Source organism: Rhipicephalus microplus, chromosome 7 (genome assembly GCF_043290135.1).
Source record: "Rhipicephalus microplus isolate Deutch F79 chromosome 7, USDA_Rmic, whole genome shotgun sequence".
Lineage (NCBI taxonomy): Eukaryota > Metazoa > Arthropoda > Arachnida > Ixodida > Ixodidae > Rhipicephalus > Rhipicephalus microplus.
Window position 1 is genome coordinate 107,165,571 of NC_134706.1, and position 26,678 is coordinate 107,192,248.

The window sequence follows — 26,678 nt, forward strand, 5'->3', positions numbered from 1 at the left end:
CAGGCAGAGTCGTGGTCAAGTACGTCTACGTGTGTTGTGGTGTTACGCAAAAAAGAAATGCACAGGTACACTTTGAGATAGCAAAAGCAGCGTCTTCTTGCTTGCTTGCTCTATCCTCTCTTATAGCTCTTTCCCACAAAGGGGAACTTACCAAGAAGCTGACAGTAATGTAACTGAACAAGCAGATTATGAAGACTAGAGAAAGGTGATTACTTTGTTCTGATAATACGGGATTACTTTGGCACAATGTGAGAAAGGTAAAAAAGTGAAATATATAAATTTTTCAAATAATTGAGGCACAATCATATACATATTTCTTAAGTAGGTTAGGTCAATGCCGTGTAATAACGAAAGGGTGTTCTCAACCATAGAGTTTGCTAATATTAACTAGAGGGGACTCCGGCGTTGTGATCGTTCAGCGACCATGGTAATGACGGGTAGTACACACATTTGCCTTGTCTTCGTACTTGCGGGTTGCGATCGTACTTGCGGCTCCGTTTATTGCTCTGTTTCAGTTTTGTTTTGAAAGAAAGATTTATTTTGAACTTTGTGACCGGATATAGAAAGGTAAGTGAAAGATAATAAGAAAGTGAAGCGCAACTGCTGAACATTTGGTAATTTTTGTTGCGAGAGAAAACAGCTTCAAGCCACACGAACACACACGGAGCCGAAAGCAGGCCAGAAGTACGAAGAATAGACAAATGTGTGTACTATCCATTATTCCCATGCTCACTCAAGCGCCGTACGTTGCAGCTTCTATTGACACTAGCGCCAGAGTTCCCTCTAGTGTATGTATGTTAGGAAACGCTATGTTCTAAGCAGCTAAACAGCAAGATCGTCGTCGTCGTTCTCGAGTAGCCAGAGGCCTACTACATGGTGTCCACTCACCACCATATCGTCGTATGAGTCCACATGTAGACATGCGTCAATACCATAAAAATCGTTATCAAAAGAAGTGATTGAAGCCTTCCACATATGTAGAAAAAAGAAGAAGTGTGTCAGCATGCCGTCAATTGCGCTGAGCAACGCAGAATTAAGCTATCGTTCTAGCACCTCGAGATGATGTTACCACTGTATAGTTTTTCTTTGCTTGTAGCGTATCTTGATCTAATACTATTTGTTTTTCTTCTTTTTATGTGAAGTTGCGTTTACCTTATATATCAGCTGTTCTTTCGCAAGTCAGCACTTGCCTGTGTTATTTACTTCGCTATCGTCTTGTGTGCATTGTTAAACCAAGATGAACGCATACCCACTAGATCAAGCTTCCATCCTTATGCGTCAATTGTGAACCGACACAGTTGATCATGTTTCACGACGGACAGGATTTTCTTACATTTCCTTCATGTCAAAGCAATATATTTTGCTCAATCACAGTGTTATCATTTCTGCTTCTTACAGCAGGTAACGGGGTATTGCCTTGTCGCGGTGGTCTAGTGGGTAAAGTACTCGGCTGCCGACCCGCAGGTCGAACGATCAAATCCCGGCAGCAGCGGCTGTATTTCCGACGGAGGTGGAAATATTGAAGGCCCGTGTGGTTAAATTTGAGTGCAAGTTAAAGAGCCCCAGGTGGTCAAAATTTGCGGAACCCTTCACTACGGCGTCTCTCATAATCATATAATGGCTTTTGGACGTTACACCCCACATATCAATCATCAATCGGGTAACGGGTCATTGCACATGTCGGTGTCATTGACTCCCAGGGCAGCGTTGAGCGCCAGGAAATAACACACCGTAGGGGTACTACATTGGTTGGTACGGTTGCAAGAAATTTTATAGGTGACAACGTTGAAGAATTGCCCAGCCTCCCTCACAAATATCCATTGAACAAGCGCGCCTAAACCACACGAAAGCGCAATCGCTATGATGGGGTGTTTTCGAAAAAGCTGCTTACAAGAGCCCTCACGTGGCCTTACTACATTAAAAGCAGTTGAAAAAGCTGTCTAGATGCATCTGACGAAAACTTTATGATGGTGACGTCTTTTGGGTTGTGCTTGAAAAGGTGGAGTGGTTGCGACTGCGTCTTTTGATTTGTATCGCTTATGATGCTTACGTGATGGCTAGAGAACGATGTTTTACATTGCGATGAGGATGTTCTCTTTTTTTTGCAAGAAAACCAACCAGGAGCTTTCTGAGAAGGTGGGAAATGCTAAAAAGATGGTGATGTTGCTTTAGCATTTCGCACTCAGCACTCTAATGATAGCCATCGCGATGATTTGTCTGATGAACTGTACGTGGTAGAAAACACCAGTTATCTTTTTCTAGAGCGATATTGTATGGATTATATTAACCTGTTGAGGCTTTTACTGGCGTTTTTAGATGTTTTTCGTCTCAGGAAGACGGCTGTGGCTAAAATGTTACCGCTCGGTACAGAAAGTACTCGGAAAACTTTATAGGCCTAGAAAATTGCGTACTTGTAGGTTCAGTGCAATACAGACAGCTCATATATATGCGACACATCAATTCTTAGCCAATTTCCAATGAGCAATGCATCCTGGCAAATGTATGCACGTGAGCTTGTGCGTATCGACATAAGCAGTGCACAAATGTGACGCGAAAGTGTGACTGGAAGCCTGATAAATGTTTAGGTTTGACAACAAGAAAAGCGCCGCGAGGAACACTGGGGTGCACCACCGCCGTAGCAGACAATGCGCCGAGAGTCTTACTGCGGCTCCGCTAGTTCTCGCGACCATCATTAGGACAACCCTCCTTCACAGATGGAGACATGGAGCTTTCAAACTTACTTGATTCTTCTAACGCTGCGCAAAAACACGTCTTGCACTAGGCTCCAGATTCATGCAGACGTAATTGAGAAGCTCTTGCCGATGCGCTTCCGACAATCTAAGCGTCGCAACGTTCTTTGGACGCCTTTTTTGCATGAAAAATTGCACCAAGACATCACTTGAGGCCCCCTTTGTGGGGACTTCGACGAGAATTGCACCATGGACAAGATCCGGGTATCAGAGTGTCTTGAGTCATTTGATGTTGACCTGTATGGTGTCCAATAGTTTGCGCAACGAAGTCATATCGGTGGAAAACATTATTGGCTTGAGCCTTCGCAGGTTTGCCAAGTATTGCTGCTTGATCAACTTTTGATTCAATTTGATAAAAGTGCACTGGCTTCTCCGTAGAATGCGTCCGTCGCTTGAGGGCCGTCGATGACCTTAGAAGATTGTGCACTCAGGAGGTTCTTCAGAAAGCAGAACCATGCTTTCGTTGCCCTACTGAGATTTTTACAAACAGCAGGCCTAAAAATATCCAAAAACAATTGCTGCCATAGCGTTGGGTTTTCATTGAATTAAGCATCTCCAGTTTAGGAAGAGGAGCGCTTGCGAGCCTGGATCCTATGTGATCTGCAAGGACACGTTTTCATGTAGTGATGATACCTTAGTTCTGACGTCGTTAGTTGCAGCACTGCGACGGATCCTTGACGTTCACGTCTTGAGCTCCTCCTTGTGGTGACAAAGCAACGACCGCGTAGCAGCGTTGTCATCTTCATATGCTGCCACGGAGATGTAATCGTCGGTGACTTCATTGTCCGCGGGATGTTTTTCAAGCTCCAAGTTGAGAGGCCACAGCTCGTCCTTCCACGCCTTTAGCCTGTCGTGCAACGCAGGAATATCCTGTGAGAACAGTAGCCTTCGATTAATTGAAATAGTCGTATAGGTTCATTTGCCTTTGATGCACTCCATCTACATGTATGTATGTATGTATGTATGTATGTATGTATGTATGTATGTATGTATGTATGTATGTATGTATGTATGTATGTATGTATGTATGTATGTATGTATGTATGTATGTATGTATGTATGTATGTATGTATGTATGTATGTATGTATGTATGTATGTATGCGCAAGGCTGCCATCACACATTCAAGAATGTACACTTTGGTAGGATGAGCTGACTTTGTTATGGTGAACCTAATAACTACATCGTGCAACGAAACCTAACGGAACGTCATCGGCTGTTCGGTAAGCGCGAGGTTCAAGTGTTTTTGTGCATCACGTAATTAAAAGGCAACTCCGGTTGGAACTACGTCAAGATTATGGTGTTTCTATGTTGCTGAGACACTCCTGTCACGAGCCCAATAGCTGAAATGCTAAGAAATGTCGTACACAATTTTTAATAAGCAAAAATCTGCAATACCAAAACCGGAACCCAATGGAGCACCCTGTCTGCGTATGACGTACTATTTGGTAGAGCCAGAGGCCGTATACTAGTTTCGCTGGCGCGGAGCATGGAAACTGTGAAAGCCAGTCCAGCGAAGCACGGGCCAAACATCACAGAAGAATGGCGAAAGCTTTCCCTTGTTGTACCCGTGCCAAACAACACCGCCATCGCATTGTGGAAAGCACAATAATCGCTGTAGCGGCCAAAGTAGCGATGCCATTGGCTGTGATAATTTCGTTGACCTGGCTAACATGACGTCACACAGAGAGTGTTGCCAATAATTTTGGCAAGAGAACTGACATTTTCGAGGCAATTTTAAAACTCATTTTGAAACGATCAGTGCAACACTCAAACCTGTGATTTGGCATAAAGGGCGAAAATGTGCAACGGAACATACCCAGTAAATTTCATGGAGATTCATCGACCTCGAAAAATCGCCAGAGTTGGTCTTTAATCTAGCCGGTTACAACACAGGTCGCGAAATTATTACTTGCGGGTGCATTGACTTGGAGGACAGTCTATAGAAATTGACGATATTATTGCCTAAAAAAGTTTGCCTCTCGTAAGATTTTGCTAAAGGGTGTACACATTCAATAACCCTTTTTCATCTTTTAAATACGAAACATGAAAGAATGCTAGCGATAATCTCATGTTTTAGACATCCGCGCAATGAAATTGCGCATGTGTGACGACTCACGTGGAGTCTCGTGTAATACTATTTTACTGATTATAACGGTCTCATATAGAACCAACTCAAGTGATTTTTATTAGAGTTCTAGTGAACCTTCATCGCTTTAAGTGGTTACATTTTGTTTCATTGTAGGCGTACAACTTTGCTTTAATATAAGAGCGGCAGCTTGAGTTGTATGCCTCCACACAAAGGTCCTGCTTGTGTTTTTCTGTACCGTTTTGTATCCATAGAGCACATGGTGGTCTCTCTGTAAATATTAAAAAGCACATAATATACTGTTGGTTATTTTTTTCATTTTCTGATTGTCGTAAGGCATTTACTTCTTTAATAGATGGTATTGACGTTGAATCTCAAGATATACAGTTGAACGTACTTCCGAGCATTCACACTCGTTTAAAACACCTGCCAAATGCTTTTTTTTCTCAACGTTTTACTTAAAATGTCGGGCATAGTATACACACTGAGATGTTTTCAGAGAGTAATTATCAAAAGAATTAGGGCTGCTTTAATACCCCAATAATTTCACCAATAGGCTGCAAGGGGTTATTTATGAGCGTACTTCAAGAGTTTTCATGGCTAAGGTGTCTTGAGGCCACAAAACTGGCGGTCTCGCGACTTTAACTAAGATGAATATTTTTTCTATCATCTTGGGAAGGGTAGAAGAATTTTACACGCTGTGCCTAAGCACCCCGTCTCTTGGGACTCCATTACTATGTATCTTGAAGCTTCCACCCATATTCAAGGACGAAAGTAATGTCATTCAACACAACCTATTTATTACACGATGCGTACACAACAGAGGTAGTTATAAAAACATAACTTGAAATTTGCTCCTACGTAAAGTGATAAGTAACGCATTATCTTGAATACTTCGGCAGAAATGCAAGCACACCGACACATTTAGGCACACAAGTAAAATAAAATCCTTACCCTAACAATGATGGGTATCAGAATAAATGTACAGTATATATGACGAGAAAAAGATAAACAGATAAAAAGGTGAGAAACAGTGACTAACACAGAAAGTTACAAAGCCCGCTTGCGAAATTCGCCCACTGGTTCTTCTGAAACGCGAATTTTCGCGGTCATGTCTTAGACTTCGAAAACTTGAAGCAAATGCTTTTTTCAATAAAAAAGCGCGCTTGCATTCTCTGCGAACATGGTTCCAAATTTTAACAGCACATAGCAGATATGCAACGCCACAGAGGAGGTAGCCCTATGGTTTTAATTTTGAATCTACGACGTTTTCAAACCAACGGTGGCCTAGAGTAAAGTGTCCACAAGTCATCGTCGTGCAGGAACTCTTCAACCAACCCAAGTAAACATCAGTGAAATACTGGTACTAAACATACCTCTTCGAAGACTTAGACTAAAATTTTACGATACATTCTCTTATAAGTGCGAAAACCTACACCATAGGTAACTAAATTCTATTTTGAAGGACCACTTGCCAACTTTATAAAGAAACATCGTAATCAAAACATAATGCTTCAGCTTGTGAAGGAAAGACAGAAATAGAAATGGCATCGTCTGTTTAGAATGGTCTTTTTCGATGTGTTTACCTGACGTTATGCCAATTTATCAAGTGTAATTGCATGAAATTGTTTTACTTTCACGCAAAAATCCTTGTAAATAACAGAAGCTGTCATTCTGACAGACTATCCGTCTTTCTGTTCATTCTTACCTGCACCTATAATGTTAATTGCCAAGAAATGTTTAATTCTCTTGGCTTGAGACACTTACGTCTCATTCACTTGGTGTGGGCACTTGGTGACACAGGTTTCATTCTCAATAATTTTGCATAGATATATGCAGTTGAATCATATGACGGTCACTTAATTTCTGTAGTGTGGATGCTAGTGTTTATCTCTGAGGAACGATTAAGAAATTTGCTTGTCTAGTAAGCTTGCTTAGTCTTGTTTGGTAATATCTGCATTTTATCACCTTCTGTATTCTTGGAAAAATTAATTAGGCTGTTCTACACGAGCAGGCATATCAAACACCACATTACGATACAAAGTTCTTCCATTGAACTTTTATTTATACACGTCGAGTCTAGTACAACCCACCTTATGCCTTCGCTGCAACGAGAGTGAACTTCCACATCATTGCCTCTAAACATGCACATTTTTGGCAAATCAAACAAAAAATCCTTAGAGGAATATCTCCACAGCATGGGTTTAAATATATCTCTCTTCTTATGATTATTTCGTTTGGAGCAACCTATATGGGTTTTCAAACAAGCCACAAACCGAATAGAATGCTAAACGAAGACGTAAATTCACTTATTTTCGACCCTATTTTGATTTTTCTTTCCTTTATTCATTACATTACAGCAAAAGCTGTTGTGAGGTCAGAACACGGCCACACCGTAGTTATTCACCGCTATCGCCGTCGGTGTCCGTAACCAGTATCGCAAAATGTCACAAAACCAAACGTCAGGCCTTCGCGGAACGCGCAGAACAATCGCAGTGACAGCTGGAAGAACGGCATTTCAGAGCCTTTGCTTAACACCCATTCGGCAACTGCTACAAGCACACTTGCTTAGTAGTCACTGCGCTATATACAAGGTGTCCCACATAACTTAAGCCAGAGTTTGAAATATGCCGGAACACGTAATTACGACGCGACCAAATGCATGTTGCTCACCGTTGCCTGGAGTTAGTCCAAATATTTTTTGTTTTCTCAAATATTTTTGAACCTATCTTTCCAAGAAACTTAGACAGATAAAACATTTAATGGGAAAGAAGTAGATAGGTTCGCAAAACGGCCGATTAGACAGTTTTGAACTTTAGGTATGATAGTGTTTTTCTAATTACAAATGCCAACGACATACGAAACATACCTTGCGACAAACCCGCTCGTGCGCCAGTACGCAGAATGATTCTAGTGCTTCCTAACGTTCCGCGTACGCACGACCATAGCATTTGCCCCATTGTGCTGTCTCGGCAGAGTCACGACGATGGTGGTGGCTTTACGATGAACACGTTTTGCTATTGGCCACAAAAACAATAACCGCCGTGACTGCTTATTGCTACATGAACTGGTGCGAGTGAAGCATGTCGTCCGTACCCGGGCCGTTAGGGAGCACTATTGAATTTACGTGCGCACTGACGCGCGAGCGGGGTTGTCACGTGATAATTTTTTTTGTATTTTATAGGCATTTGCACTAACGAAAAAATACACTTATACTTAACAGGTATAAAGTTCAAAACTATCTATTTTGACGCTTTGCAAGCCGATCTACAACTTTCTTATTGTAATTTTTATGTATCATTTTTCCTTCAAAAGTTAGTTATTTACAGATCTAATAAACAATATTTCAGAACACAAAAATCAGCGTATGTCAAGGCAGCGGTGAGCACCATGCATTTGGTCGCCCCGTAATTACGTGTTCCGACACATTTTAAACTCTTTCAAAAGTTAAGTGGGCCACTAGCATAATCATAGATTTTGTGTAGTAGGCATCCGTTCACTATGCTATCCTTGGTCATTCTTCAAGGAAGAGTGGTATACGCTCCACATTTGCTATATATTATATGAATTATATGCCAACAAAGAAATATGCCTGAAGTGGGTGTTTTCCACGGTTACTAGGCAATTAAGAATAGGTTTTATACATGGTTTGAGCATTGGACGTCCACTATAGTTACTCGATTCACATTTTGTGACGCCTGATTGTTCCTCTGGTGTTCTAAAATGCTTTAATACCTAACGCGATTCCTTTTCCGATATCAAGCATGCCTAAATTAAGGCCAGTTTACTAAGGAGTTCCAAGCGCCGGCGTGGCTCAGTGCAAGAATACTGGGCCAGCGGATCTGGGTCTACATCTTTGCGTAGCGCTACACCTAACTATACCAAGTTGTTCGCATACCGAGTAGTTTTGCCTAACCATGTGCTGCGTCTAAATTCTTTTGTATTTGCTCCAGCTGTCCTTGCTCCAGCCGACTCGTTGTTACCAGCAGCCTATCGACATCATTATCTTCATTTCAAAATAGCTGCTGGCCAATGGTAGCAATGGCAGGTAACGGCTCACGGTGCATTCGGGTGGGTATCCCGCTCTTTCATTTCGCTGTATTTTGAGCCACTGCCGACCGACACACTGTTTGTTTATGTGTATTTTGGCTCGTTACAATGCTTTCGCGAAGGGCATTCAGCTCATTTCGGGGCAAGGAAGTGACCGTTAAAGCTTTTATCCAATGAACACCTGTTTGAAGCCTATAAATTACATAATGATGAGTAAAACATCACTTTTTAAGGATGGTTGCTTGCTGAGCTAGTTGGTTAGTTTCAACATATGTAGTTTTTTGAATGCCTTTGCGTAGGAATCACACGGTGGTGGCGAATTGCAAGATACGTTTTTTAACGTGTCATAATCTGCCACAAAAAAAAAAAAAAAACATGCGGGACTTGTGGCGTGTCTACACGAGAGAACAAGTCGCTGACTCAATAGCGAACTCTGAATTTTTTTCGCCCGATAACGTGATTCAGACCGTTGCCATGAAAGAAGGCAAATGCATAACTGTCTCCTCGATTGCGTTTTTGTCACTAGCCCATATATTAGTGCAAAACAGCTACAATTTATTAGTTTGCTGCAGTCGCTCTTGAGAAGCATCACATAATTATAGGTGTGGTTCACTAAAGTGTGACAAAGAATGCGTCACATAAATCAGAATTACTTCATAAGCTTCCTGGTCTACCTGACATAAAAGTAGCTGTGTACAATCGGCAAGGTGCCTGCTACATGACATGCCTTGTCAAAAAGCAACCCAGAGTAATAAAACATGTAAAATGAGGTACCAATACATATATGTATACCCTAATGCTCTTTACTAGTTAACTGAGTTTATTCCTTCACCTGGGAAAATATTATATACTTTGATTATGCATATCGATATCTGGTAATGTTACTTTTTTTCAAACTGCCTAGCAACGACAGGGTGGCTACCCCCGAATGTCCCCTCTGCAAGCACATTAACACATCTGAATGTCCGCTACAACAGGTCATCTTGGACCTCACACTTGCAATGCTCTATTTGTGAATGTTTTAGCACACATTTAGTGAAGGTGTGCCTTTGATTGGCCACAAGAGTTGGCTGTCTACGATGTTAGGGAATGTACTCTTCAATAATGTTGAAAATGAAACACTACTTCTGCGCATTAGTTAAATCACGTGGCCCTTCTGAGCTCAACAACAAAAGTTTTATCCCAGCCATACTGACCACATTTTGACGGGGGTGAATTGCAAAAGTGCTCGTGTTCTTAAGGGTCGGTTAAAGTCACCTGCACCTCATGATTCATTTTACGAGGTGCCGCGGTTTGTCATTCGTTTCAGATGTGCAACAATTTTGACTTCTGGACCTGACAATTAAGTTGAAAAGGTGCAGGAGAGGTACGAAAGTAAAACTAGTTACTAATTTTCCTGCAGCTCCTACACTGACGGTGCCAATTTAGTGCAGCCGCACGCACAGCCGAACAGACGACGCCGCATCCAAACGTAGGTGACGTACAGATCTCTCCGAATGCGGTGTATTTTGTTAAGAAGTTCGCGCCCCAATAAAGTAAGTCAACAGAAGTAAAGTTTCCATCTTGTCATTCGTTTGCCATGTCGCACTGTGCATGCACTGCTGAACTCGTTCTGCACAATTTCTGAACTCGTGCACTGTCAATAACCACCTATAATAGTGCAGGTGAATCAAACTGAGCTTAAAAATTTGAAAGATTAAAGATTTAAAACTCTGTCAACACTAGGTGTCAGAACAAATGTTTCGACTATCACTCTTGTCTCCTGCAAGGCTTCAATGTCATTTGGTTTAACCCCATGCCGCCAAAAATATTTTGTATTTGCCGACTACTTTATTACTGATTTTCATGTAAGAGTTGACATGTTAATCATCTTAAATTAATAATTGCATTCCAAATCGAATATTTGCGCTGTGAGGGGCATTAACAAACTTTCCATCATTTATTTGTACCTTGTGAGACAGTTTACAAACTACACTCAGAAATGTTTTGCCTTAATTAACTGTGTTTATTTCATCAATGTATGCAAAAACATTGCCCGCAGCTTCCCTCGGGTGAACACTGAGGAGGATGCCGAGCATATAATTGGTTAATGGGGTGTTAAAGTGCGACTTACTTGGGTCGATGGCTAAATTGGTTAACGTGGTTGTAGGAGGGGGTGTTAAATGAGTGAACACGTACACACGTATGCGAAAGGGTGGCCCTGGTCGAAGAGACGTCGATCATTGTGTTTGTGGATTCGTTGGAATTCATTTCACCGCGACCTTGGACGTCGACGCGCCGTACAAACCAACCGACGAGCGGCAACTGAGCGAGCGAGCGCCGACCTTGAGTATATATACAGCGCGACGGCCCATGCACTGTCAGCTGTCGAATGTTCGAGAAGGGGGAGAAGCGCAACGGCGCATGCGCGCGTGTCAGCTGCCGATGTTCTCGAAGCGCGACGGTGCATGCGCGCGCGTCAGCTGCCGATGTTCTCGAAGCGTGACGGCGCATGCGCGCTACGCTATACAGCTAGCGAATGTTCGTGAAGAGGAGAAGCGCACGCGGTGTGTAGAGGAGAAAGGATGCACAGATGGTGTAGGAGTGAAGCGCGCGCGGTGTGTAGAGGAGGAAGGGATGCACAGATGGTGGAAGAAGGAGGAGGAAGCTTGTGGACGGTGCCGCACTACAAGCCTCGAGTATTAGATGCTCCGCATCTAAAAAGTGTCGCCAAAGCTCACAAAGTTGCACTCCTTTGCATTAGCCTTCACACATATATGCTCCTTCAAATGATAAATTAGAAAGGTAAGGAGCACTTGCAGCACAGCTTCACCAAGCACATGAATGTTGTCGTGATGAGCAAAACTGGGTTTGTTAGATGTTGTAGTGTTTCTTTCATGAAGCAAGGAAACGTCCCAGAGTTCTTTCAGCACAACTGCTTCTGTTTAAAGTAGTCTGTTATAGCTGCAGCGTCTACCACTACGGAGTGAAATTCTGTAGAGTACGGTCGTAGGGAAGTGTAGGGAATCACAGAGGTAGTTAAAGGGCGCATGATGTGGCTTATCCACAGCCACACTGCATGCTTGTACGTTTTTCAAGCCGAAACCTCTAAAAGAGGCAAAAACAAAACAACTTTAGCTTCCAGACACAATATACAAAATAAAACGCCAGGCCTGCGCGAAAGGTGCAGCACAGTCAGAGTGAAAGCTATAAGAGCGACCTTTCAGAGCCCTTTCTAAACACTCTTTGGTTAACTGCTCCAAGCACACCTGCTTGATGCCCACTACGGCACTAATAATAAAAAATTCAGGGTTGTAGGTCGGCATTTGCTCTACTAATTTTCCTTATTATTCCTAGAAGCGTGGTTTCCGCTAAACTACTGCGAGGAATATTGTGCCAATTGTTCATGCAGTGGCTGACGACGATGAGGAATTATGCCTGAAGTGGGTGTGTGCCGCAGTTAATAGCTGAGTAAGAACAAGCTTTTGTGTTGAAATCTAGAATTGGATGACAAACTCATTAGGATATTCACATTGTGCGATGGCTGCTTGTTATTCCGCTGTTCAAACGCTTTATAGGTCGTATAACGTGATTGCTTTCCCGAAATCAAGCCTGCCTAAGGCAAGTTTGCCAACAAGTTCCAAGCACCGTCGTGGCTCCGTGGTAGAATACTGGGCTGGCGCCCAGGAGACCTGCTTTTGAGCCCCAATGCTTCATTAGTATTACATTTAAATGCGAAGCATTTCTTAGCGAACTTCGGCGACTTTGAGCGTATCTATCTATCTATCTATCTATCTATCTATCTATCTATCTATCTATCTATCTATCTATCTATCTATCTATCTATCTCTATCTAGCCGCCTACGACTTTCAGCTCTCCCGGCCGTTTAAAAATGGTATCGGTACCAAACTTAGTATGACATAACACGACTGTATGATGAACATATCTGACTAGTCATAACACAAAAATCATGATATGCAAGTAACGAATCACATGACTTACATTTCCTCGTCCTGCAGCTCCTGCGGTGGTTTCATTTGCATGGCATGTTGCAAAACTGGTATAGTATGACATCATTGCATGGCGAACACAAGCGCCAGACGCTAACACGAAAATCATAATATGCGTGTCATGTGACAACATTATTACAAGCCACGCTCATGATGCGCTCACGGCCGTTATGCTAGCGTCACATATGCCAAATTTGGTATTACGGGATGTCAAATATTGACAAAGATATGATACTTTTTCAAACATGATAAACATGAGATGCGTGTCTTGTAACAACATGAATACATGCTACGCTCATGATACGTTCGCGGCCATTTCGCTAGCTTCACATGTACTGTAACGACCGCGTATCCTGCTGGTCTCATTTTGGTAGTGGGCCCTCGTCCTAGGAACCATCGTCAAACAAGTCAAATGAGGCGCTCGTAAGAACGACAACAGCTAATTTACATGGTTAGTAACGGGAAATTCGAAAGGAGCTGATCAAGTGATCAAGTACATGAAGTCAAAAACTGTACAGGAGAACTGATGAACTGTAAAACCTAAAACATACAAAAGTCTTCCGCTTATAAAGCGCCGCATTCCGAACCCTGGGCGCAGTTTCTGCGGCTTCAGCAAACACGGCGCTCGATGGTCTAGGTGCTCTACCCGCGAAGGCGGGGAAAGACACCACACAATGCACGTGGAGAGGGTGCAGTATACACGAAATCCAAATATGGTCACAAACACACTGAACCAACGTTTCGCACACGTCACCAAGATTTCCCATACTTCCGAAGATCTTAAATGACCATGGTTTCCAAGAACTATTCTGGCAGTTGAATGAGGTTCGAAAAACCGGCTCCTGGTGCACGTGCCAAACTCGCCTGAAAGCGTTCGGGTAGGACAAAGTAGTGGTCCGCCAGCTTATCATCAAAACGTGCCACTCCCTTCAGCTGATCCTATGGAAAAAGGGGGAAGATTGAGCGTTCGACTAATCTCTCGTCGATGAAGCACTAAGGCGGGCTTCTGCCAGGGCTGCAGCCGATAGTGCTTTATTAATTTCCACACATTCAGCCCCTTGTTGTTTGGTAGAAGCTGCGGCTTAGCTGCGAATATCCGGGGCTCCGCTTCGCCTCGCAAGGTGCATACACAACCAGTTTGGTTTTAGCTTTCAGCGCAAACTGCAAATACCAAGCTGGTTCCCATCTTTCCAGATCCTGGGGGATTTGAAAATTGCCCAGCTGCTTCCTTGTTTGCCTCGATAACCTTGCATAGAGCCAAGCTCACAATGGCTTTTCTTAGCTCGTGCGTTTTATTTGTGCGAACCAGTCCTGGACCCCTTTTTTCAGTTTTGCTGACAGGAAACCAACCCGTCTTGACGATACCCAGGCAGCACGCCGCCGTTGGACCAATCTTGGACCAACATCGGCTAACATCGGCACCGACGTCGGGCCGACGTCGGAAGTGCAACTTCTTCCAATGTCGGGCCGACGTTCAAGCCAATGATGGGCCGACGTTTTGCCGATGTTTTAGCCAGTATGCAACCAGCATTGGGCCGACGAAGGCCCGTCGTATTGCCGACAAAGCTGCCAATGTTCGGCCAACATTGGGCCATATTTCAGCCAATCACATGCCATTTTTACGCCGATGTTTGCTGCACGACGAATATTGGCTACGGATGTACGACCGACATTAGACCAATCCAGGGTCACATTGCAGCCAATCAAATGCCGTTATTACACCGATGTTTCCTGCACGACGAATATTGGCTACTGATTGGCTTGCCATTATGTAACCATTATTAGTAGGGAATTTTTCTTACCGGAAGATTTAAACAATATGCCTCGATGACCCGCTCTTGTAGCTTTGCAGCCCTGTATACTTGGGGCAACAGAAAATTGAATGCTGAGAACTGAAAGCAGTTACTCGATCTATTTCATCTTTTATACCTCATTCCCTTTGCTAACACTAGAAGTGTAGTTTAATTTTTTACCAATTTATCTTTTGCAATAGCGAGTGCTTTATTTGGTACTGGTATTTGGTACAGCAGATCGAAAAAAGTCGTTAGGAAGTAAATGTTGAAAGCGTATGTTCCCCACTTGCAATCCCCGCATATGTCCCCCACATGGTAATCGAGAATATTCATAGTTTAGAGCATTTTTTTGTAACTAAAACATGGTGATGGTGCTTCCGAATCAGCATAAGCTAGCCGAACAGTGCACCACCGACAGTCTGCAGACTATTTATTTTTTGTTTTTTTTATTTATTTGGTACAACAAAAAATGTATACATTGAAAAATATATATACACAACTAAAAAAGGCCCGCTCTACTGCAGGCCAGGTTGCGTTGGGGGCACAGTGACAGTGGTGCTGTCAAGGCCCTGGCTGCTGTGGCTGGGCAGGAAGCCAGCTGCCGCGAGCAGCCGATAATCTGCACTCTGAGAGTGGGGATCATCGGGCTGCTCCACAACAAATGCTTCTCTGAAGCGCCGCTTCCTGCCCCCACAGCGATCACCAGACCCTGGCAGCCACCTCTTAATAAAGTTGAGGGCCTCCGCCTGGTCGCACCCTGCTTTTTGGCAGATGACATCTGCATACAAGAACAGAAATACCACAGTACACATGAAGCACTGCAGTACAGAGAATACACAAGGGTACACACACATAAAACAATGAACAAGTCTAACCTGTCACTAATCTACAGAGCCTCAGGTTCACAAAGGCCCTTTTCTCTTTTCTGCCATGAAGGCTGTACAGCACTTGCACATCATGTGCCAATACAGCCTTCATGGCATTCACACCAATTTCTCGGAGGCCACGTCCCCCAATCCGCAGGAGGTGCTTGCGCTGTAAAAAAATGCAAAAAGCATAGATGGGGTAAACGCAACAGCACATCGAAATGTTTTCATGATAAAAATCTGCAAGAACAGGACACTGAAAACAACAACTTGAATTTTTGGGCATCACAACATTTCATTGTTTTTTTACGCTAACTTCAACTCACTTGACCTAAAATGGTTTCCACATCAGCCCTCTCACACTCAGTGTGAGAACCTTTCAGAGTCCTTCTCTGAATGCAGTTTCGCTGTTATGAAATCAAATACAACACTGTTATAACCCTTAATGAATATTGATTCTAGCTATGAAATAGTATAATTACTTTGTACAGTGCTCAAATTCCAATACACGTTTCTTTGAGGTTACAATGTCTTTGCCTAAATGTTGACCAGGAGTAGCTTCTACAGGTGAAAAACGATAAAATATGTGGAATTCAAAAAGAAGCTTGAACATGTTTTTAATCAATGCATTGTAAGCAGAGCACAACAAGATAAATGAACATGATCAAGGCGTACTAAGAGACAACCTTAGAGTGACCAAATCTTGGTCATAGATGAAACTGATAGAAAAATAAAGGTCGCACTAGATGGTCGCACCATTTGCTGTTTATATTTTTCTGTGATAGCCAACAAAGAGGCATGTCGCTATAGAAATCTCATCACAATAAACAAAGGTGCATTTTTCTTTACACTGCGAAATTGGGTGCATGTTAGATTTTTAAAAAAGTAAGAAATCGGCTAACACAAGGCAGGGTGAACTGTAGCTCAAAGTAGAGAGAGCCGCAGCGGACACGAAATAGGGTGATAAATGAACAAAATTACTGAATGTCTGTTTTAAGCAGGCTATTGCTAGTCACTGCCCATCAAACACACGATGTCGCCTACATCGTCTGCTAGCTTAGGACAGTTCACTCGGACTTCACAGACTATAGTAAATACAGTCGAATCTCATTAATTCCAACACACTTAATTCGAACTGACGCTGTGGTCTTATCAAAGCTATACCGCGCTCCGAAAATGCTCTCAGCACCCCGCCCAATCCTGCGGTGGCACTTCAGACACCTCATCGCTGTGCTTCAAGAAGAAAATGAAGAAAAGGAAAGAAAAGACTGCGGTGGAATGTTTGCCAAATGCCAATCTGCGACATTCCTGTGCCCCGCTTCGGCTTTTTCCGTCCCTACCACGTAGAGACCCTTCTCCTCTTAGTACTGCGCATGAAGAGAAAGAGGGGAAAAAAAGCTGTCGCAGAGAGTTGGCTCTCTCATGCCGATCTGCAACGCGCCGGTGTCACGCTTCCTTGTTTTTCATTCCTGCTATGTAGAGACTCTTCTCCTTTCAACATCGCGCATGAAGAGAGGAAAAAAAAAAGAAAGCTGCCGTGGAGTGTTTCTCTCTCGAATGCTGATCTGCTTTTCTCCAGGTGGAGACGCTCCTCCATTCTCATCATGTGCTGGCCACGCTCCGGCTGCATCGCAGATGGTAACAGTGGAAACACGGTTGTCTACGAAGAGTGTCAGCACTGGACATTGCCGCGCGCAACTTCTTTTGCCAGGAGAATACTGAAGCCGAAGTACAAATGCTTTGCAAACTGCACGCAAAACTTGTTGACTCGTTGCAAGGCCAACGTGTACAGACATGTATTGACTACTTTAATTAATGACGGATGTCCTGTAATTTGTGAATAAAACTTCTCCATGCACATGCATCACTGCATGGTGAGCCCTCCGCTCGTTTACCGTATTTACTCTATTCTACCGCGCCCTCGATTGTAATGCGCGCCCGGTTTCCACAACAAAAAAGAAAAGAAAAAAAAACTAAGACATCGGTTGCGACGCGCACCCTTTTTTCTCGTTGGCCCGCTTGATCACACCACTCGCGAAAACGACTCTTTTTGAGAGCGTCTTCCGTTTAAATATGAAGTACGGGGGAAGCTTATGCCTATCTGACGTGCAACAGAGCATTGCTGTCACTCTAGTTTTACCGTGGCCCGATATCAGTACACAAACTTGCTTCGCCCCCTTCTCCTAGACGGTTGTGGTGCCAGGCATGTCGAAGTAAAGAGGCGTGTGATTGGCATTCCCGATTTGCCCAAGCAGGTAGCCGTTGTTGTGCCGCAAGTTTAGGAGGAACCTCTGAAGACTCTGAAGCTTTTCTTCGTACTCCTCCGGCAACTTCCGGCATATGCCCGTTCGCCTTCGGAGGGAAAAGCCTTTTCTCTTCATAAAGTTCGTTAGCCAGCACCTGCTCGCTTTAAAATGGCTCTGCATAAGCCCTTTTTCTAAGGCTAACTGCATAGCCTGCACTTGGAGCAGTTCTGTCGTCACGGGCCGCTGTGCCGCTCACTGCTTAATCACATACTCGCCGAGCAGCTCTTCAATTTGTGGAAACCGACCCTGCTGTGGTCCACTGAAGCCTTTGCGTGAATCTTTGCTGTCGACAATATTCTGCTTTTGTTTCCGCCAGTCCCGCACGCACGTTTCGGGAACTCCGAATCACCGCGATGCGGCCCGATTTCTGTCCGTTCCGGCACACGCGACGACTTTTCTTTTAAAAGCAGCATTGTGGTGCACTCGTCGAGTTTTCGGAGTCGGCCCTACCATGCCGTCGATGCTAATGTACTACAAGATGACGAACTCCTCAGCACACGTATGAAGTGCCGCGCATGGGAAACACATAGGCAGAAATTACCGACGTGCCATGCCGACGCACGTAGGGGGCAGCCATTTTGTAAGTGGCGATGGCAATAGAATGACCATATTCATTTTTTTTTTCGTACTCGATTCTAACGCACATGCGATTTATGAACTCTCTTAACCGGAAAAAAGGTGCGTGTTAGATTCAAGTAATTACGGTAACTTTCATTATTTTGAACTTCTTTTAATTTGAACAAATTTTCTGGCCTCTTTGAGTACGAATTATTCATATTCGACTGCAGTACAGTGGCTCATGAGATAACCTGACTAGTTTGTTTCCCGAAACACAGTATCCTAAAGCAGTACTAAATTTCTGCATGTTACATAGGCATATTAAAAATCAAGAAATATACACCAAAGCCGCAGCCACAGCTTTACTCTGCACAGCTGCCTCTGCTGCCTCCACTTCTTCAATCGTACCAGCAGGCAGCCGGGGAAGGTCAGAGGGGCGCTATGCTGGCTGGGCGTGCTGAGGCACGGACAAGAGCCGTACCTTGTGCTTCAGCTGTCGCACCTCCTGCAGAACCTCTCTTTGTTGCTGCCGGATGCCAAGTTGGATCCGCAGGATCCGTAGCAATAGAGCTGAAACATACAAGAGTACATACCATATTTACTCACACAATTTGCATCCTCACATAATTTGCTCACCAGTATAATTAGCCAGCCTGCTTTACTACAAGAAACTTTTTGCTCGCATACTTTGCCCTCCCCAACCAGCCCGAGCCACCTTGCGAGCACACACACAGACACATTTGACTTCATGATGCTCTGGTCAGGCACATCTCTTGTCGAGCAGGCGAGTGCAGTCTTACACAAAATGGACTGAGTCAAGGTCCCTTCTTCCATGAACTTTTATGCTTTCCCTAGAATATCGAACTTGAAAACTGAAACCTGTTTATGTGTAGTCCGAAATGCCTAAAGGTTTGCCTCCTATCTTCCCACCTCTTCCACGGCAAGAATGTATTCCCGAGACACAGCACAGATGTTGAACGCGTGCAAGGACCTGTCACATCAACTAGATGAGGCAGGTTTTCGCACTCATTTTTTTTTCGATTTCGCCATCTGGCCATTGCGTTTTTACCGTTCCTTGTGATAGGCTACAATAATTATATACGAGGCAGATTGCTGTTATAAAGCTTACCGAAGAAAACTGAAACCGTGCTACCGCTAAGCACATCAGCGTGGAGTTCTTCGACATGCAATATTCAGTATGGGAGCCAGCAGAAGAGTGCGTTGAATAAGACTTAGCATAGAAGCTTGGGTGTGTTGGTTAGATATCGGAGGGAACACAACGCAATAGAAGACTGGGACAAGGAATAAACACACACACACATGAAGGGCGACACACACAGCACTGTGTTGGCATCGCGCTTCATTGTCTGCATCTTACTTTACGTTGGGTTCCCGACAATTATTGGAAAGTACTTATGTTCTCTGGTACAACCCTGTCGTGGGAACTGGTTTTTGTGAGCACTGTTCGGAAGAACTTCAAGAAAATGGGGGCATTTGAACAGGCTTAGCAAACAAATGACAATCCGCTTTGAGACAGCTGTGACAGCGCCTGCAACATATATTCCCAGTTGAGCTTTCAGGCCAGCGATTCCTACTAGCTTCGCACATGACCGGATTGACAAAAAAAGTACACATAATACGCGAGTATATACAGCATTTGACTCTGTAGCTTTGATGAACCAGGCAGATACAAAAATTTATCCAAAACTCCACTGATTCTGTTGCAAAATTATTCAACAAACAAATTGCGATGTTATCCATGTTACTATACGATTGTGGCACTTTACCATTGCAGCTTTCCAGGAGGCACACATAGTGCAGCGTTAGTTCACCACTCGCAGTTAATTGTATGCAGTAGGTTGCTCACAGCAACTGACTGCATGCAATGGTGAACATCTTGCATGCTTGCACCGCTGTTTCAGCATGCTGGCTGCTTCCCATACGGCAATCAATTGATGTTCACAAAATTGGGAAGATGAAGAAAGACTACACAGTGCCCTCTGGCCACCCTATACTCCAAACCTCCAGCCAACAAACAAACAAAAGAAACAGAAGTATGCAAATGAATATTATTCCTAATGCAGCTGGAATGGAGTGTAGTTTTCACCAATTCTGTGTGTTAAGTCAATATGGAGTGAGTTAACTCCATAAAGTAGCTTTTCTCATAACAGTGTTCACTCTATTGTAACACAAGGAGTGACTTCATAGCATCTAGAAGGAAAAATAGAATCCTCAGTATTTGATAGAAATGTGAGGCTCTACCTTCAAACAACAATAATCTGGAAAAAGAACTCATTACATTCGAAAAAAGAAGGTAGCACAGTTGATCCCCTTTACAAGAGACGCTGATGTAACAGACAAACGGGGATAAGAGGCACCAGTGTGCAGGCTGACATTTGGCCCTTCATGCATCAGGCACTCCGTAGATGCGCCTGTGCAGCCGGGAGCCCTGCAGTCAAGCATGCTGAGCAAGACTGTTGACCACTGTACAATGACACATTGCCACAAAATTTCAAAACTTCATTTCACAGACTTCTGCAAAAGCTTCTAACACTCTTGCATAATTTTTGCACAAGCTTCTCTCATTCTTGCGTGATTTTTGTCAGAACATATAAGTGTTGGAAGTTGTATGTCCCCAAAAACTTGCACAATACAAATAGCATACATTAAAGTCTATCACTTAATACGTGCATAGTGTAACAATGAAAGGAAACTCACGCATGGTTTGCTCCGAGCCTTCCCCATGCGGTGCCTCCTTGAGCCTTGGAGAGCACTGTACAGCTTGAGCAAAGTAGCATCAATCCAGTGTTAATGGCAGGTTAACAAGACAACAAAACTAACCCCCATATTCATAAACGCTCCCCGACTCGACTTTCACCCTTCACTTGACAGAGTTGAGCACTGTGCCGCTGCTCGTTTGAAAGCGACGCTGCGCTACTCGAGAATCACAGCAGATTATTGCTGACATGCAGCAATTTTCTCTGCTTAGAGACGGCGCTCCCATCAGCCATCTCAAGTGAAGGTGAAGCGTTGAGTGGAGGGACGTTCTAGAATACGGGGGTAAGATTGGTTGCAAGAACACTACAATAGACACACTTAATTTTTACACTTCATCTATATTGTACAGCTACACACATTCTGCATCCTTATAATGCAACATATACATACAGGCTTATAAAGTAAACACTGTAGGCTGCTCAAATAACACCTACACAAAAAAATTACCCAAAAGTGGCCATGCGCAAAGAACTTTTATTTGAAACTCACAAAACTTTTGCGGTGATGGAGAATAAATAAGACAGGTTACGCTTGGAGGCACATAAGACCTTCGCAGCTTTCACAAAGTACAAAAAACAATATGGTATGTGTGTGTGTATGTACGCATGAAGCTTCAGCCTTTACATACGGTTTCTTGAAAGAATCGACTATGAATTTTATGGCACCTGTGTCCTTCAGCGCAATTGAAAGCCTGCTGATCAGTGTGTGATATTGTGGAATAGTTACATGGAAAATGGCGTGAAACACCTCAAATCAAATTTTTCTAGCTAGGAAATATGCAGCTGTGTATACACAACACATGCTGCAAACAGTGGTCGGTGACCACAAGAGTGATTTGAGTGTAAGCGGCAGTATTCCGCATTCATGCACCCCGCCATTTTCAACTGTTGCCCAAAAGCAGCACCACTTCAGCGCGCTACTTCTTTTTTTTTTACACCATAAACAGCACGGAATACAGCGAGGATGAAAACAACATATGCAATTAAATTTTGAGCACTATTTATGGTGCGCATGATTGATTGATTGATATGTGGGGTTTAACGTCCCAAAACCACTATATGATTATGATAGACGCCGTAGTGGAGGGCTCCGAAAATTAAAACCACCTGGGGTTCTTTAACGTGCACCTAAATCTGAGCACACGGGCCTACAACATTCCCGCCTCCATCGGAAATGCAGCCGCCGCAGCCGGGATTCGAACCCGCGCCCTGCGGGTCAGCAGCCGAGTACCTTAGCCACTAGACCACCGCGGCGGGGATGGTGCGCAAGAAAAAAAAAGGCCTTTGTGTGACGACGAATTCATAATTTGCCTTCACGAACCTTCTGTTAGGCTGCACCACATACAGATTTTTTGTGGCTTTCAAAAGAGATTTGAAAAAAAATAATAAATAATAACCGTGTTTACTCTCGTCATGAGTGCACTGACTAAGTCACCCTCATTTCAGTCGCCAAAATTTTGAATTTTTTTTCTCCCACATATTAAACACACATTTTACGTTCAGCCGCTGAAGTCCCACGGGCTCCCCCCCCCCCCCCTTGCCGCCTTCGCTCGCTGCCACGTGCCATTTTACTTTTGCTTCTATTTGTTCACAGAACGTCCCCTGTCTTTTTAATTATCTCTTGTAACATATGTGGCATTATCTTGTTCCCGAGGTGCCACAGGTGCTCTGTTATGTAGATGCACCATTAAACTAGTATTTTTGATCAACTGTGCATTTCTGATGTTTACCTTGCAAGTACGTAAAACTGGCATGCTTCTTGATCTACGATACACATGTGGCTTGTCTCACTTTGAAGGAAAAGTTAGCATACAATGGTGTAAATGCTTAGAATTTAAAATATTGAGGCAGCAGCACACCGGAGATGATCATATGGTAAAGAAACAAGTGCTGCCTTATTACTGGCAAGTTGTCACTTATATGTACAAATAAATTTTGCGAGCTAAAAAAAAGTACAAAAGCACAGCGAGGCTATGATGTGATTCAACCTGTGGATTCGTTTCATTTATCACGCCATATGATGAAGCTTCCTTTGGTAAAACTGCTCAGATAAGAAAAAAAGTTTGCTGTCCAATACAGCAACTATACAAAGTGTGCACGTGCATCTCGCAGCGCCTTTTCGTCACTTCCGAAATGCGCCACCAACATGCCCGGGCACCAACCGAATCTATCGCCTACAACTGCCATGTTGTCTCCTCGTGCTTGCACCCGTTTAGATTTGCCTCACAATGCAAGTTTGAGAAATTATGAGCTGCTAGTGAGGCAAGTTGATTTAGTAGTCCACGCAGAGGGAGCAGAGCTTAGGGTGTTTCTTCGCTGAAAGTTATAACCTGAAATTGAGAACGCACATTCCGATTTTCCTAAAAGTACCAGCGTATTTGGCTGGTGCAGATTAACAAAAGCTACTTGAAGAAACTTTGCAATATTTGCATCTTCAGGTGCAACTTCATTACGGGTAAGTGCCATAGCCAAGTATTTATCTGCAAACAGATATAGCTTACCAAGATACTGTACATACAAACTTGTCCGCAGTTAAAATCATGATAGCGAGGAAGGCGGTTAAAATCGTGATGGCAATCGCGGAGATTTGGTATTGCATTGAAACAAACTATAAAGAATGGGAAACAATATTAGTTCACTTTGAAGTATAGCCGATCGGTTCAAGTTGGGCGTCAGGATTTTTTTAATTAGTCAATTAATTCTATACACGGTCTCTATCATGTTCAGTGACTCCACTGTACATTAGCGTACAACAAAAGCAAAATACAAAGTGAAAAGTGTGTTAAAGCATACGCGAAAAATAAAGTGATGACTGGCATTACCGCGGCACACACCACGCAAAGTCGCTATCTGCCTTGTATGATATTTTCCTCGACTATTTCCACAAATTGCAATCAAAGAGGCTCAAGCTCAACATCAGCACTGTTTAAAACACTTGGGGGGGGGGGGCATTGCTACTTTGGTGGAGTAGGCCGTGACAATATATTCATAATATTATATCTTGTAAACTTGCCTAGCTCTGCATGACTAGTTTTCGATGGGAGCAGCTGCGCTTCGCACATCCACTTTTAAAATTGCGGCTCGAGAGATTTTGAGCTTTCACTTGTTTTTGGGCCAGGCAATTTGTAGTGAAAGCAAGATAATAGGCCCTCATAGGTTGTGGCGGGCAGCCGGTGTACGCCGTGGCTGGTATATGTGTCACACATCTTGATTATCTGATCTTGTATCGAGTGAACGAGCGAGGCCTTCCTAATCCAATGAGCTCGTTAAAGTAAGACAACAAAAACCACAATGCTTCCACATCATTCACAGCAACAGATGACGAGCCCCCAACAAACCGCACTGCAGCACGTAAACGCCGTAGGTACCCAGAGAGTTACCCGGGCATGGCGGGAGAAGGCGACAAGGGCAGAAAACACATCACAGGAACACTATGTATAAAGGAGACATTTAAAGACTTTTTTCCCATTTTTAAACTTCGTGCACTGTCTGTCACAATTTATAGCTCAGAATAGTTGTATTTTGAAAAGGGCACTAATTCATAAGCCCAATGGTTCAAGGATGGGTGCATTTAGGGGGCCCATTCTAGGTTTTACTTATGCCCTTCAAGAACTTGCTTACAGGGCCAAAGTCCTGTTTCAGAAAGAACACGCTAGTGCATGGCCAGCAGTCCGTCAAGCATTAGTGCTGGTGAGATTTGGAAATGCAGCGCATGAGCATCCTCATCTGCTACTTCTCTGCTCATGCTCTCGGGGCTTACTTGCGAGGCACGGTCCTTCGCACTTTTCATTTTCACACTGTAAATCAACTGATACCAACTCTGCCTTCCATTATTTAATAAACCAATACTTCATGGTCACGAGGACGAGCTTGAAATGTTTGCTACATCAGACCTGAACAGCATTTTGAGTCATCGAAACTTGCTAGTTGCAGCGAGCATTATGCGAAAAATATGATGTGCTTTACGGTGACAACTTGCAAAACACTGCAGCAACGATTAAAATCATGCATTTTTTGTGCTCACAGGAAATCCCTGAAGCAGGAGGCACTGGGCTAGATAAATTGCGCAGCTAAAATACGGATGCGCTTTCCAATGCTGTCATGCGTACAGGCGGAGAAATGGCAGACAAAACTGGGCGCACCCCGATTCTATGCGCATGCGTCCAATTCACAAGCCTCGCTGCCAGTTAGCACCACATGGCTCACTGTCCATGAGCTCGCTTGTTTCCTGTAACAGTGGACCATACGGTACACCTATTAAAAAACGAGGATAGAATGTATATAATGCAGCATCTGATGAAGCCATGACGATGTGTTACTGATGAAATCTGGAACTCTAGTTAGTACCCTTATTGTTAACCAGCCGACCAACTAGCAAAAAGATTTGCGACTGAAATGATGGCATCTACACCTGCCCATAAAGGGACACTGAACAAAGTTTTTGCCGCCGAGATATTCAGCCAAAGCAAAAGATTGGGCCATGAAATTCATAGACAATAATAATTTCAAGCAGAAACTACGAAAACATACTGAATTTAATGAGCCTTTTACAAAATGCCGCGCCTAGCTCTTAGACACGGCGTTTTCTAAAAGGTCGCGACATTTATTTTTCAAGTTTTTTTTTGTTATTCAAGACAAATCTACGGTGCATTGTTCACAGAAAACAAAATTGCCTCGGTAAGATTTCTTTGCGAGCAGCTTACTAATTTTAAGGCAGGCGCGTTGATTCGTGAACTGAAGGATGCGAGTGATCGATCTTGCCTGCTAGTGGCTAGGCGACAAAGGCTTTACCTCATGTCCTGGTGTAGCTAAGTCACGCAAATAGAGCAGAAAATGTGCATTATCATTTATTTCACCTAAATATCACACGTATGTGACTTATTGCCGGTGACAGGTGATCAGGATGAAGTCGACAAGTTGCAAATCTGAACAAGAATTCACTCCAATGAAAAACCAACCTATACTCACGTGCACGGTGAAGTCGAACACGTCGTCCGTCAATGTTGTCGCTGATGCCCGAAGGAAAAGAGAAGAGTACAAGCGACGGGGTCGTCTCTTTCTATAAAGTCGGCAGAACTGCCAGAACGGCCAACACAAAAGGCATCGGGTTGACATTCCTCCATCTGGGCATCAGTCGCTCCACCCGGGCATGCAGCTGCTACTGGTTCTACTACTATCCTCTTCCCCGTGCCTCTTCCCGACATTGCAGTGTTGCTGCCATACTCGCGAACCTTTTTAAATTAAAGCACGCAATCATGTATTATCGTGCGCCATACTAAACTTAAAAGCAGTGCGCCGGTACATGAGATCACGAAGCGCGGTCCACGCCATCACAAGAGCAATTAGAGAAATGAAACAAAGAAAACAGAAGTGTATAAAATATTTTGTCTCAATACGATCCGCAACTGGGTTTCAGCCACAGGGATGTTTTATTCGCCATTCAAGTATACATCACTGCGACTAAACGATTTTCTTGCTAAATTGCTGTCTCAAAATTTTT

General features: G+C 43.5%; 2 protein-coding genes across 3 annotated transcripts in view; both read right to left on the minus strand.

Moving 5' to 3' along the window:
• Positions 1–4,914: 4,914 nt before the first annotated feature.
• LOC142767038 (uncharacterized) overlaps positions 4,915–26,678 on the minus strand; it is a 114,201-nt gene continuing 92,437 nt past the window's right edge. The window contains exon 6 of the mRNA XM_075868255.1: positions 4,915–5,109. Coding sequence (XP_075724370.1) covers positions 4,958–5,109 — 152 coding nt within the window. The 3' untranslated portion in view covers positions 4,915–4,957. The remainder of the gene's footprint in view (positions 5,110–26,678) is intronic.
• LOC142767591 (uncharacterized) lies at positions 15,101–26,516 on the minus strand. 2 transcript variants are annotated; one of them, XM_075869561.1, is made up of 5 exons: positions 26,147–26,516; positions 21,120–21,182; positions 18,883–18,971; positions 15,547–15,706; positions 15,101–15,449 (listed from the first exon to the last, which is right to left on the minus strand). In XM_075869561.1, the coding sequence occupies exons 2-5, from the start codon at positions 21,121–21,123 to the stop codon at positions 15,187–15,189; spliced, it is 516 nt and encodes a 171-aa protein (XP_075725676.1). In that variant the 5' UTR covers positions 21,124–21,182; positions 26,147–26,516; the 3' UTR covers positions 15,101–15,186. The 2 variants fall into 2 exon arrangements, with proteins under 2 accessions (XP_075725676.1, XP_075725677.1); XM_075869562.1 differs by lacking the exons at positions 15,547–15,706; positions 26,147–26,516 and having other exon boundaries at positions 21,120–21,534.